General features: G+C 35.9%; 4 protein-coding genes across 4 annotated transcripts; all 4 read left to right on the top strand.

The window, feature by feature from the left end:
- The first annotated feature begins 386 nt into the window (after positions 1 to 386).
- On the top strand, positions 387 to 1,969 carry LOC144556561 (chitinase 3-like). The gene is made up of 3 exons (XM_078304950.1): positions 387 to 842; positions 1,030 to 1,186; positions 1,442 to 1,969. Exons 1-3 carry the CDS (start codon positions 419 to 421, stop codon positions 1,815 to 1,817), a joined length of 957 nt encoding a protein of 318 aa, XP_078161076.1. The 5' UTR covers positions 387 to 418; the 3' UTR covers positions 1,818 to 1,969.
- Positions 1,970 to 2,402: 433 nt separating this feature from the next.
- LOC144557148 (chitinase 1-like) lies at positions 2,403 to 3,811 on the top strand (the record flags this gene model as incomplete). Its single annotated transcript, XM_078305675.1, has 3 exons — positions 2,403 to 2,562; positions 2,657 to 2,813; positions 3,499 to 3,811. Coding segments are annotated over 3 exons (630 nt in total), but the record flags the coding sequence as incomplete, so codon positions are not given.
- A 2,496-nt stretch (positions 3,812 to 6,307) lies between these two features.
- Positions 6,308 to 7,766, top strand: LOC144556562 (chitinase 1-like). Its single transcript, XM_078304951.1, has 3 exons — positions 6,308 to 6,758; positions 6,949 to 7,105; positions 7,274 to 7,766. The coding sequence occupies exons 1-3, from the start codon at positions 6,353 to 6,355 to the stop codon at positions 7,665 to 7,667; spliced, it is 957 nt and encodes a 318-aa protein (XP_078161077.1). The 5' UTR covers positions 6,308 to 6,352; the 3' UTR covers positions 7,668 to 7,766.
- A 3,848-nt stretch (positions 7,767 to 11,614) lies between these two features.
- Positions 11,615 to 12,960, top strand: LOC144556565 (endochitinase-like). The gene is made up of 3 exons (XM_078304953.1): positions 11,615 to 11,915; positions 12,010 to 12,166; positions 12,545 to 12,960. Exons 1-3 carry the CDS (start codon positions 11,630 to 11,632, stop codon positions 12,921 to 12,923), a joined length of 822 nt encoding a protein of 273 aa, XP_078161079.1. The 5' UTR covers positions 11,615 to 11,629; the 3' UTR covers positions 12,924 to 12,960.
- The last annotated feature ends 506 nt before the right edge of the window (positions 12,961 to 13,466 follow it).

Here is a 13,466-nt window from a genome sequence, read left to right on the forward strand (position 1 = left end):
AAGAAAATTAAACAAACAATGATATAATAAATGCACAACAAATAAAAGTATTTCAACTTATCCGATAAATAAGTCATTGTACTAATAACAACGTTCAAGTATAAATTAAGTCCAACCTCCTAATTAATGATATTAGATAATTTAATTTTTAATTTGTTCTTGTCCCTTGCTTTCCTAATTGTCATATGCTGCCAGCTGCCTTGAGTACGTCTTGCCACTAAAAAAGTATTCCTTTCCCATGAAATTGTATTCTAAAAAGTACCACTACATACATGCATGCAGATGCAATGCAATTAAAGTCTAAAGTCAAGCCATCCAATTGCGACTATTTTGCACCCCTTTGCCGATATAAATAGCCCCTCCTTCCCCTTTCTCACAACACAATTATCTTTCCTTTCACCACACCAACAGTTGAACCATGGGAGAAGGACTAATAAAGCTCTTTACCATAGCCTTATTTTGCTTAGGAACCTTGTCCGTGACCATCCAAGCCCAACAATGTGGGTCTCAGGGTGGTGGCAAAACATGCGCCAACAACTTGTGTTGTAGCAAGTATGGCTATTGCGGGTCCACATCAGATTACTGTGGTAACGGTAATTGCCAAAGCCAGTGTGGTGGTAGTAGTGGTGGCAGTGGTGTTGGATCCATTATCAGTTCATCAATTTTTGAACAAATGCTGAAACACAGGAATGATGATGCTTGTCCTGGGAAGGGTTTCTACACATACGATGCATTTATTGCCGCTGCCAACTCCTACAGTCAATTTGGAACGACTGGAGACACAGATACACAAAAGCGCGAGATTGCAGCTTTCTTGGCCCAAACATCCCATGAAACCACTGGTACTTTTAGATAAATTATGTACTAACATATTTCAATTTTTCAAACATACATGTAGTTTGAGCTGGCAATACAACTGATACCATATGTTGACTTTTGGACACTGCTGACTGAAACCCATTGTTTAGTTTCACTTTGATATAGCACTGAGGATAATACTTAATAATTCAAATTTGTTTGGATTTATAGGCGGTTGGTCGACTGCACCGGATGGCCCTTACGCATGGGGATACTGTTACCTTAGAGAGAACAATGGAAATGCTGGTGATTATTGCTCTTCGAGCACGCAATACCCTTGCGCTTCAGGCCAGAAGTACTATGGCCGAGGACCTATTCAGATCTCCTAGTAAGTTATTTTACCTTCACATCATTTAATCACCATAATCAGTTCTACTACATAACTGTATTTATATCAAATAAATGCTTTTTCAATTTTTTGTTGTTGTTGTCCACTAAATTTTATTAATTACATAGAAACCAAGTCGCATACGAAAAAACAAAACAAAAAACTAACCTAATTAACATAACGGTACTAAGACATGGTACCATTATATATGTACCTATCCGCTTGATGAAAATGCTTGACTGATTTATTTTTCAGTAACTACAACTATGGTCCATGTGGTGAAGCAATCGGTCAAAATCTGCTCAGCAACCCTGATCTAGTAGCCACGGACCCCACCGTCTCGTTCAAATCTGCATTGTGGTTTTGGATGACTGCCCAATCACCGAAGCCATCATGCCACGCTGTCATGACTGGCCAGTGGAGCCCATCAGCTGCTGACCAGTCTGCCGGCAGGCAGCCAGGGTACGGTGTGGTCACTGACATCATCAATGGAGGCATTGAGTGTGGTAAAGGGTCCGATACAACTGGGGCAGTAGCAGATCGGATTGGGTTCTACAAGCGGTACTGCGACCTCTTGGGTGTCAGCTATGGCAACAACTTGGATTGCTATAATATGCAACCATTTAGTTAATTTGTCTTAGCTAGAAGTACTGAAAACTGAAGAGTACTAGATAGTAGCTACTAAATAAATTAAATGCACGTGGCGTAAATAAATGGCACAGGAGCCATTCATGTTAGTGTCATGTAATAACAAATAACTGCATGCTATCCTAGCTCTTTGATGAAGTTGGCAAACAATTGGCATTACAATGAATCGATGGATTATTCAATTAATAGTTTAATACAATAACTTCTCAGCATTAAGATCATAATATTCCCAAATTGAATTAAACATACTTTTTTTAAGGAAGAAACGAGGGTCACGCCTGAATTATCCATACTTAGAAAAGAATAATTCAGATCGGACATTAATTTTATTCATGTGACTTCAGAACTAAGTATTTCTAATACAAGTGCCCAATCCCAATTTTTACATTGAATTGCATATCAGGATTATATTACGCGCAAGTAAACTAATTAACACAAGAAGAATTTTGAGATAGCCAAGCAATGAATTGGACTGGGAAAGATTTCTACAGAAATGAATTTTGAGATAGCCAAGCAATTTTGAGATAGCCAAGCAAAGAATTTTGAGATAGCCAAGTAAACTAATTAACACAGAAATGATGCGGCTTGCGCTGGGAAAGGTTTCTACACATACAGCGCATTTATTGCCGCTGCGAACTCCTACAGTCAATTTGGAACGACTGGAAACACAGATACACGAAAGCGCGAGATTGCAGCTTTCTTAGCCCAAACATTCCATGAAACCACTGGTATTTTTAGATAAATTATGTACTAACATATTTCAATTTTCAAACATACATGTAGTTTCAAACATGAATGATTAAAAATTGTTTTGATTTATAGGCGGTTGGTCAACTGCACCAGATGGCCCTTACGCATGGGGGTACTGCTTCCTTAGAGAGAATAATGGAAATGCTGCTGATTACTGCGTTCAGAACTCACAGTACCCTTGTTTTTCAGGCCAGAAGTACTATGGCCGAGGGCCTATTCAGATCTCCTAGTAAATTCCTTTTCCTTCCGATCATTTTTAATTACCAATTTTATAATATTGAATTTACTCAACCTACAATTGGGTTATATATAGAGTAAAACTAGGGTGCTCTTAAGCTCACCAAGTCTCTTGGTAAACTAAAGTCTAAAACTCATCGAAACGGCTTTAAACGACGAATCCGAACCGTTGAAACCCGCCTACTATACGAGTGATGCGTCTACATGTAAAAAAAATTAATTTTACATAGAGTCAAGTGGTCAAAATACGTTCAAAAAATGAAGGCATTAAAATTAATTTATGAACCTTCTAATTTTGACCGCTTGACTTTAAACTAAATTAATTCGAGTGTTTAAAATTTTCACATGTAGACGCATTACTCGTAAGGTAGGCGGGTTTCAATGATTTAGATTCGTCATTTGAAACCGATTTAACGGGTTTTAGACTTGAGTTATTATATACTAGGGTGATCTAATCATACTAAGGTGATAAATTATTTGTCAATTTTTTTTGTTGTTGTAAAGGTGGTGATATCCATACCACTAAATTTTATTAATTAGATAGAAACCAAGTCGCATACACAACAGGAAAAACATAAAAATTAACCTAATTAACATAACAGTACTAAGACATGGTACCATTATATATGTACCCATCCGCTTGATTAAAATGCTTGATTGATTGATTTATTTTTCAGTAACTACAACTATGGTGCATGTGGTAAAGCAATCGGCCAAAATCTGCTCAGCAACCCTGACCTAGTAGCCACAGACGCCACCGTCTCGTTCAAATCTGCACTGTGGTTTTGGATGACTGCCCAATCACCGAAGCCATCATGCCACGCTGTCATGACTGGCCAGTGGACCCCATCAGCTGCTGACCAGTCTGCCGGCAGGCAGCCAGGGTACGGTGTGGTCACTGACATACAACCAATTCCATATGAAGTAGGTACTATCTATTTTATCGACCTATCTTTAACAAGCTCTTCAATTTTTGATCGACCTCTTTAAGTGCATGCTATCCCTAGCCCTTCATTTTTAACAAGCTTTCAGCGCCTTCATTTTTACAATGAATCGATCGATTATTCAATTAAAATAAAAATTACTTGCTAATCTTAATATTAATCACTGAAAAAGAGAAGAACATATAAATAAATAAATTAGAAAATAAAAAAGAGTAAAATGGAGGTGATGAATAATGAAATGGAGAGGAGAAGACATAAGAGGAAAATAATTTAAAAAAAAAGGACATCAAATAGAGATTACACAGACTTCTCTAATTTTCTAGAAAATAACTGTTTTCGTCGAAATTAAATTTGACTAGAATCAGACCGTTTCAATTGAAATTCGATGAAAAAATCACCTACCGTGTAACTCGGTCAAAAATTGAATCAATATAACCCAATTCCGATCCAAAATAACCGATTTTTCCTTCTATGATATATTGTCAACCTCAACTTAATTGCATATGTGGTATATATTGGAAAGACGCAAAACATAACAGAACCAATTCCATATGAAGTAAATGCAAAATGAATATGACGCGAAAAATAAAAACTTAGGATTCATGTTAACACAAAAATCAGTATTTAATATAATAGTAATTAAAATGGAATGTTCATGTATGTTAGAAATCGTAAGTTTAGTGGCGACTGTTGGTTAAGATTTTTGACTTTTTTTTTTTTTTTTTTTGAAATTACCGATAGTGGCTATCAGTATTGTTTACATCTGTTCCAAGAACATAAAAAATACAAACAACTGCATACCAAAGACCAAAAATAAAAATAAAATACTGCATATTACAACTCTTGAAACGGCTGCAATGAAAATAACAGGACTTTTTGTTAATTTTCAGCACATCATCTCTAGTTCTCTACTATGCCACTCTGTCCAGATCATTAATTAAATAATTAGTATTTCTTCATCTCGATGCATATGCGCTATAGCTAGGGGTTTAAACAGATCAGATATTATCCGACTGTAGTTGAATCCATATTCAAAATTTTGATACGGATATCCGTGCAGATACAAATACATATACGGATATAATTTTAAATTTTAATTATTCATATCTGAATAGTAGATATATACTATATAGTTTAATATATATTATAAAAAAATTATGTTATTTACTATTATAAAAAGCAGATATCCATATTTATATTCGGTTAATCTCCAATTCGTATCCATATCCGAAAAATAAAAACATATACGAATATAATTTTACCACTGTCTGATCCATATCCGATACGTTTGCACCCCTGCTCTATAGTAGATATTTTGTGAAAAAGAGAAAAATAACAAAGCGGGCCAACAACACTTCCAGAATTGGGCTTCAATTGGTATATATATAGCACTTCAAAAATCTCACGGCGAGGTTTGAAATAACACCGTCGTGTATAATGGGTATTATGAAAACTATACCACAGACATATGCTTAAATAATACTGTTATTAGGTATGTTTTATAAGTAGATAAATAAATTGTTAATCTTTAAAAATCAATTAGTTAGAAGATGGAACATTTTTTATACACTAAAATTACATTTTTTTTAAATTTTTTTATAAAGGATAAATGGATACTATATAAATTGAAAATGAGTTTTAATAGAAAAGTCAATAAATTAAATTAAATTAAATTGTCAGTTATTAAAATTTATAAGGATTAATATGATATTATGAATTTTAGAGAGAGGAATACGTAATTCTGATATTTTTGAGGGGGTATACATAACATTCTCCCTTAATTTTTTCACATTTTAACCTGTTACAGTTTATGATTAGCTAACAAGGAAGCGTATTTCATTAGTAACTTTCAGAAGTGAATTTGAAATTGTCTTCATTGCACCATGTGCCTCAAATTTGCATCATGTACCGCCTATTTAGGGGATTTAAAATGGATTAAGTGGAAATTAGTTAGCAAGAATCATACATTAATATACTTGGGACAAGGGCTGTTAATTAATATGCTTGGGACTGTACTGGTACAAGGGCTGTTAATATGCTTGGGACCGTACTGCATGCTCACATGGAGGGTATTAATATACTATTATTGTTGCTGTACTAAAAAAATTACCATAAAAATTACCAGTACAGTTCGAATAAATATTACCTGTATCATACATTCGGAGTACTGGAAGTCAGCCGAAAATATTTTTATTTTTTTACATCAAGATAGATCCAAGGAAGAAATCTGCTATATATGTGTGAAGATTACATAAGATAAAATATAAAAAATTTAGCTTTAGAAAGAAGTCTCAGCAAACAGTGTGATGTAACAGGTGCATATAAGATGTCCCAACGGTGGATAAGAATAAATTATCAATCCTATCAATTTGAAACTACTAGGTAGCTTCATTTTTTGATAAAAAATAAAGAATAAATAAAAACAAAAAAGTTATTCATAATTAATGCTAACACGTGTACATAATTAATTAAGGCAAGTCAAGCCCCCCAATTATGACTCTTTTGTAATCCTTTCCTCTTTCCTCTTTCCTCTTTCCCCAATCTTACCATAGAATTATCTCTCTTTCAACGAACCAACAATTGAACAATGACAAAAATACCAGCAAATGTCAAATTCATTACCTTAGCCTTATTTTTCCTAGGAGCCCTGTCCCTGACCATCCAAGCACAGCAATGTGGGTCTCAAGCCGGTGGCGCAACATGCGCCGACAACCTGTGCTGTAGCCAGTATGGCTATTGTGGGTCCACATCAGCATACTGTGGTACCGGTTGCCAAAGCCAGTGTGGTATTGCATCTATTATCAGTTCATCACTTTTTGAACAAATGCTGCAACACAGAAATGATGAGGCTTGCCCAGCCAAGGGTTTCTACACATACGACGCATTTATCGCCGCTGCCAACTCCTACAGTCAATTTGGAACAACTGGAGATTCAGATACACAAAAGCGCGAGATTGCCGCTTTCTTGGCCCAAACATCCCATGAAACCACTGGTATGATTCTGTTTTCTGTACCAAGATATTTCAAACATCCAGATAATTTTGCATGGGCAATACTTTGACCCAATCCAGCACGTCGAATTTTGGACTCCGGTTAGGCCCGCAGCCGACCAAAACCACTGTTTAGCTTCATTTGGATGTAGCTCTGAGGTGAATATTTGAATTTTTTTTTTCTGATTTATAGGTGGTTGGTCAACTGCACCGGATGGCCCTTACGCATGGGGATACTGCTTCATTAGAGAGAACAATGGAGATGCCGGTGATTACTGCAATCAGAGTACGCAGTACCCGTGTGTTTCTGGCCAGAAGTACTACGGCCGAGGGCCTATTCAGATCTCCTAGTAAGTTCTTTTCCATCACATCATTTGATTACCAATTTAACTTATTGCATTATTTACACAAAGCAGAAAAAAAAAAAATTAATTAAAGCTAGCATAACGGTACTAAGACATGGTACAATCAGGTACCTATCCACTTGATGAAAAATGCTTAATTGATTTAATTTCCAGTAATTACAACTATGGTGCATGTGGTCAAGCAATAAGCCAAAATCTGCTCAGCAACCCTGATCTAGTCGCCACGGACCCCACTGTCTCTTTCCAATCTGCACTGTGGTTTTGGATGACCCCACAATCACCAAAACCATCATGCCACGCTGTCATGACTGGCCAGTGGACCCCATCAGCGGCTGATCAATCTGCTGGCAGGCTGCCAGGGTACGGTGTGGTCACTGACATTATCAACGGAGGTGTTGAGTGTGGTCAAGGATCCGATACAACTGGGAAAGTAGCAGATCGGATCGGGTTCTACAAGCGGTACTGCGACCTCTTGGGTGTCAGCTATGGCAACAACTTGGATTGCTACAATATGCAACCATTTAGTTTACAGTATGCAACCATTTAGTTAATTTGTATAGTTTGGAGTGCTGAAAACTCTAGTATTATATTGCTACTAAATAAATTCATCTGAATATTTATACTAAATTGCCCAGGAGCCACCTCACGTTGGCCAAATTATCGCTCGTTTACAACAAAATAACTTCTCAGCATTATGCCTTATTTGAATAAGAAGAACAAGTCAGATTGGACATTTTTGCATGTTTCTTAAGAACTAAGTATTTCTAAAACTTGCATGCAATCTCAATAATTTTAAATCAATTTGCATATCAGGATAATGTTACGCAAGTAAACATACACAAGTAGAAGTTAGAACAAAATTGCGGACTAAAGTAATGAGTATTGTCGACCTGAACTTTAGTCCTGCTTAATTGCTTATGTTGGATTTTTTTGGAAGACTCACAAAAATAACAAAACCAATTTCGTTGAAGCAAATGCAAAATGAACATGAGTAAATAGACCCACTAAAAACCGAGGCGATGGTTGGTCAAGATTTTTTTTTTTTTTTTTTTTTGAAGGTTGGTTGGTTAACAATTTTTAATTGTTTTAATTTCAATTACATCATACCTATACGATCCACCACACTCTTTAGATTATTAATTAGCGCTTGCATAGCAGAAATTTTGCATTGAAAGGAAAAATAACAAAGTCAAATATATAGAGTGTGCCATGAGCACCTCAAGGATTGGGCTTCGATTGGCAATTTGGCATATATATTATTTATAACAAGGTTTGTAAAAAACAAAACTGTTGTGCATAATGCATGGCTATCTCCGAGGAAGAGGAGAGCATGGACCAACTACAAAGTACGAACTTAAAAAAACTGTTGTGAATAAGTTGTCATTTTTTGTAAGTCCGTTATTATGTAATGGAGAGCATGGACCAATACCGTCAATGTGGGACCCTTTCTTCAGGCAGTCCTTTTCCCTCTTCATTTTTGTAAGGAATTACAGCCCAGGTTTTTGAGTTATATGGGCTTCACCTATCTCAGGCCCAACGGTTATTGAATTATCGCCCTTCTTCAGCGAGAGCACACAAAAATCGGGCAGTTTGCAGCGATTCCACCGATTCTACGAGTTGCCTCCGACCAATTCCTCGGCCGACTCAACTCAGAATCAGCGATTCTCAATATGTAAATTTATTTATATAGATTTTTTTTTTTATGCATTTGAGAAAAACAGAACCGAGAACCATCTTTGATTTTAATATATAGTTCTGATGAAAGACAAAATGCATTCAGAGAGTTGAATTGTACGGTTAATGATAATTTTGGAGATAAATGGGACACGGTTATCATAACCTCAAGCCATTGAATAGACTTAATAAAATTAAAAAGATATCATATTGGAAGTCGGCTGAAAATATTTTACATTTTCACATCAAGATAAAATCAAGGAAGATATAATATAAGAAAAAAAAACTAAGTATTTTAGCTTTAGAAAATAGCCTACGTTACTGCGTAGATGAAGTCTTAGCAAACGTGTGATGTAGCAATGTCATATAGGATATCCCAACAGTGGAACAGAGAAGAAATTATCAATCCCATCCCTTTGAGCCCACTTGGCTTCTTCTTTTTTTGATAGAAAAAATAGAAAACAAATAAAAAAACAAGCTATTGAGGGGGGAAGCAGTGGAGAAGATTTGGGTAGCGTGTGCTGATTTGGGAGGTTAAGAGAGGAGGAGAAGAGAGGAGGTGGAGAGGGGAAGGTCATTTCAGAAGGCGGAGGAGAGGGAAGGTCATAGCATTTCCCTATTTTCGTTAAAAATGGCCTTCACTACGCCATGTCATATTTTGTTTATTTCTCTTTCTTCAATTGAGCAAATTATGCATATATGTTTCCTTATTCTCCTCCTTCAATTAAGTGGAATGGAAATTGATATTTTTTTTCTCTTATATTTTCTTATTTATTTCTATACATATATCTACGTCATCGTGCTCAATTTCTTGGTTTCCTTGTTTCTCCTCTCCAATTCATATTTCCTTGTTCATTGCCTAGAGAGCCATTTGTTTACCCGGACAGATCAATCTCATTGTAAATGTATCCTGAAATAAATCCATTTTCATTGTTGTTAATTAACGGATAGAACTTACAAAATACTCCGTTAATCTTCGTGCGGAAGCGGATCTTGCGAGCGTAGCAGTATCACTGGTTCTGCAAGGAATCACAAGCCGAAGCCGGAAGCCCTGCGTTTTCCACGACCTAAAACCTTCAATCCTTAACAGAGTGCTTCTTGGTGCTCACTATCTTTTCTCTCTAATTTTGGCTGTTACTATTCGCACGTTTTTCTGATTATTAGAGAGAGAGAGAGGTATGGATGGTTTATATAAAACCAATGCACCTTTTCATAATGGGTTTGCATCTATTCATAACGGGTCGGATTTTGGGTTGGGTTTCCCATAACGGGCATACCATTAAATAAATCCAACAGTTGTACCAGAAATGACCCAGATTTGCAATTCTGGTTTGAGGCTCTTGACTGTGGTTGATGATCCATCCCAGCATGCTGGTGTTGTTAAGTTTTAGTAGAGATAACATTCTGCGTGATTGGAAGCCTTTATAATTAGTGTTCATCCATATTTCATTTTAATTTTACAAAAAAAATTATGTATAAAAGATAGATAACAAAAATGATAACTAATGTTACCTACTTGATCATGATCATAATAATGAGATGAAGTACCTCAATTATCAGCATTACATTGTAGGTATGATGAAGTGAACCATTTCTATGAAAAGGCACCCAGCGCCAAGATTGCACAATCCTGGCCTGATCATTTCTACCCATTGCATGTGGCCATTGGTGCTGCAGGAGGAAATCCTGTCTCTGAGCTCATTCATACCAGCTGAAGTGTCGGTTCCCTATCTTACACCTCCTTGTTTAAGTCTACTATTGCTAATTAATTGATTACTATGTATATACTATCCAATTGTTGTGAGGATACCATCATGTGTGATGTACTTAATTAACATTGCTAATTGAATAATGTATTCAGTTTCTATATATATATGCACGTCTCTCCATCAAACTCTTGTATATCTTTTGTTAATTTATTATGTCATGAATGTAATTTAATATTCGAGTGAATTCATCTAATACTATTTTAATTACTTCTTCAGCTCTTGCATGAATGCTGACTGTTTTGACCTGCAGGGCCTGCCTGTCAAAATTTTCTGATTTTTCATTTTCTTTTATTCTCTATGATATCATGCATTAAGTCAACATTATTTCTTATTTGATTTTTTATTTATAATTTAGATTTAGAACCAATCTATTTTAATATCATTTATGAATATTGTTGAATAATTTTTTTTTCTATTGATATTTTTTTTTTGTAAATTTACATTTTACATGAGAATTTTTTGTCTTATAATGTATTCCCGTTGTAATGCACGGGCACGATACTAGTATACTATTATTGTTGCTATATATACTAAAAAAATTACCATAAAAATTACCTGTATCACGTTCGAATAAATATTATATGTATCATACATAATTCGGAGTACTGGAACTCAGCCGAAAATATTTGAAATTTTTTACATCAAGATAGAACCAAGGAAGAAATCGCGCTATGTTTGAAGATTACATAATAATAAACCTCAACTGGAGCTATCCCATTCAGACTCTACTGGAGATCAAGAGACACTAGCTTAAGACTCAACTACTTCTGTTAGACTTTGTAATGGTAATTAATTAGAGATAAAGACTTAGCATTAGTGCTGTTAGTTAGAGATTAGAATAGAGCAGTGAGGTCTATATATATGAGAACTGCTATACTTGTAAAGGTAACACTTTCTGATAAATGAAATCACAAGATTCATTCTTCTTCATCTAAACTTTTACATAAGTTAAAATATAGACTTTTATATGCGACTCTTTTGCACCCCTTTGCCGATATAAATAGCCCCTCCTTCCCCTTTTTCCCAACACAATTATCTTTCCTTTCAACACAGCAACAGTTGAACCATGAGAGAAGTACTAATAAAGCTCTTTACCATAGCCTTATTTTGCTTAGGAATCTTGTCCCTGACCATCCAAGCCCAGGGTGTTGGATCCATTATCAGTTCATCAACTTTTGATCAAATGCTGAAACACAGGAATGATGATGCTTGTCCTGGGAAGGGTTTCTACACATACGACGCATTTATTGCCGCTGCGAACTCCTACAGTCAATTTGGAACGACTGGAGACACAGATACACAAAAGCGCGAGATTGCAGCTTTCTTGGCCCAAACATCCCATGAAACCACTGGTACTTTTAGATAAATTATGTACTAACATATTTCAATTTTCAAACATACATGTAGTTTCAAACATGAATGATTAAAAATTGTTTTGATTTATAGGCGGTTGGCCAACTGCACCGGATGGCCCTTACGCATGGGGGTACTGCTTCGTTAGAGAGAAAAATGGAAATGCTGGTGATTACTGCAATCAGAGTTCGCAATACCCGTGTGCTTCAGGCCAGAAGTACTACGGCCGAGGGCCTATTCAGATCTCCTAGTAAGTTCTTTTCCATCACATCATTTGATTACCAATTTAATTTATTGCATTATTTACTCAACCTGCTCTAGCCATTTATATTTACTTGGGTGATCCAATCATCATCGATCTATAAAATAATCAGCTCTAAATATTTAGATAATCCTCTTTGTTGAGATCATGCCATGATTTTATATCGAATAAATGCTTTGCTTAGTTTCTTCTTTGTTTTGAAAAAAGTGGCAATGCCACCGTATTCTATTTGATAAAAAAAAAGTCGCATAAAAAGCAGAAAAAAGAAAAAAAATAATTGAAGGTAGCATAACGGTACTAAGACATGGTACCATTATATATGTACCTATCCGCTTGATGAAAATGCTTGACTGATTTATTTTTCAGTAACTACAACTATGGTCCATGTGGTGAAGCAATCGGTCAAAATCTGCTCAGCAACCCTGATCTAGTAGCCACGGACCCCACCGTCTCATTCAAATCTGCATTGTGGTTTTGGATGACCCCGCAATCAGCGAAACCATCATGCCACGCTGTAATGACTGGCCAGTGGACCCCATCAGCTGCTGACCAGTCTGCCGGCAGGCAGCCAGGGTACGGTGTGGTCACTGACATTATCAATGGAGGCATTGAGTGTGGTAAAGGGTCCGATACAACTGGGGCGCCAGTAGCAGATCGGATCGGGTTCTACAAGCGGTACTGCGACTTCTTGGGTGTCAGCTATGGCAACAACTTGGATTGCTATAATATGCAACCATTTAGTTAATTTGTATAGTTTGGAGTGCTAAACTATAGTATTATATTGCTACTAAAATAAATTCATATGAATATTTATTAAATTGCCCACCAGCCACTTCATGTTAATATTAATATTTATTAGCTATTACTATCACGTAATAACTGCATGCTTCCTATTTCTTTTGATGACGTTGGCCAAATTATTGGCCTTACAAAGTATTGCTTGTTAACAACAAAATAACTTCTCAGCATTACTATGCCTTATTTGAATAAGAAGAACAAGTCAGATTGGACATTTTTGCATGTCACTTAAGAACTAAGTATTTCGAAAACTTGCTTGCAATCCCAATAATTTTAAATCAATTTGCATATCAGATAATGTTACGCAAGTAATTAAACTTACACGAGAAGTAGAAGTTGGAACAAAATTGCGGACTAAAGTAATGAGAACTCGACCTGAACTCTAGTCCAGCTTAATTGCTTATGTTGGATTTTTTTTGGAAGACGCACAAAAATAACAAACAACCAATTTCGTTGAAGCAAATGCAAAATGAACATGAGTACATAGACC

The sequence above is a fragment of the Carex rostrata genome, chromosome 7, assembly GCF_964058835.1.
Source record: "Carex rostrata chromosome 7, lpCarRost1.2, whole genome shotgun sequence".
Lineage (NCBI taxonomy): Eukaryota > Viridiplantae > Streptophyta > Magnoliopsida > Poales > Cyperaceae > Carex > Carex rostrata.

What these genes read in the sequence shown, in the direction of transcription:
- LOC144556561 (XM_078304950.1), top strand. Translation starts at nt 419, where the DNA reads ATGGGAGAAGGACTAATAAAGCTCTTTACCATAGCCTTATTTTGCTTA. An exon ending in AACATCCCATGAAACCACTG is followed by an intron (nt 843 to 1,029) that starts GTACTTTTAGAT and finishes TTGGATTTATAG; the next exon opens with GCGGTTGGTCGACTGCACCG. An exon ending in GGACCTATTCAGATCTCCTA is followed by an intron (nt 1,187 to 1,441) that starts GTAAGTTATTTT and finishes TTTATTTTTCAG; the next exon opens with TAACTACAACTATGGTCCAT.
- LOC144556562 (XM_078304951.1), top strand. Translation starts at nt 6,353, where the DNA reads ATGACAAAAATACCAGCAAATGTCAAATTCATTACCTTAGCCTTATTT. An exon ending in AACATCCCATGAAACCACTG is followed by an intron (nt 6,759 to 6,948) that starts GTATGATTCTGT and finishes TCTGATTTATAG; the next exon opens with GTGGTTGGTCAACTGCACCG. An exon ending in GGGCCTATTCAGATCTCCTA is followed by an intron (nt 7,106 to 7,273) that starts GTAAGTTCTTTT and finishes TTTAATTTCCAG; the next exon opens with TAATTACAACTATGGTGCAT.
- LOC144556565 (XM_078304953.1), top strand. Translation starts at nt 11,630, where the DNA reads ATGAGAGAAGTACTAATAAAGCTCTTTACCATAGCCTTATTTTGCTTA. An exon ending in AACATCCCATGAAACCACTG is followed by an intron (nt 11,916 to 12,009) that starts GTACTTTTAGAT and finishes TTTGATTTATAG; the next exon opens with GCGGTTGGCCAACTGCACCG. An exon ending in GGGCCTATTCAGATCTCCTA is followed by an intron (nt 12,167 to 12,544) that starts GTAAGTTCTTTT and finishes TTTATTTTTCAG; the next exon opens with TAACTACAACTATGGTCCAT.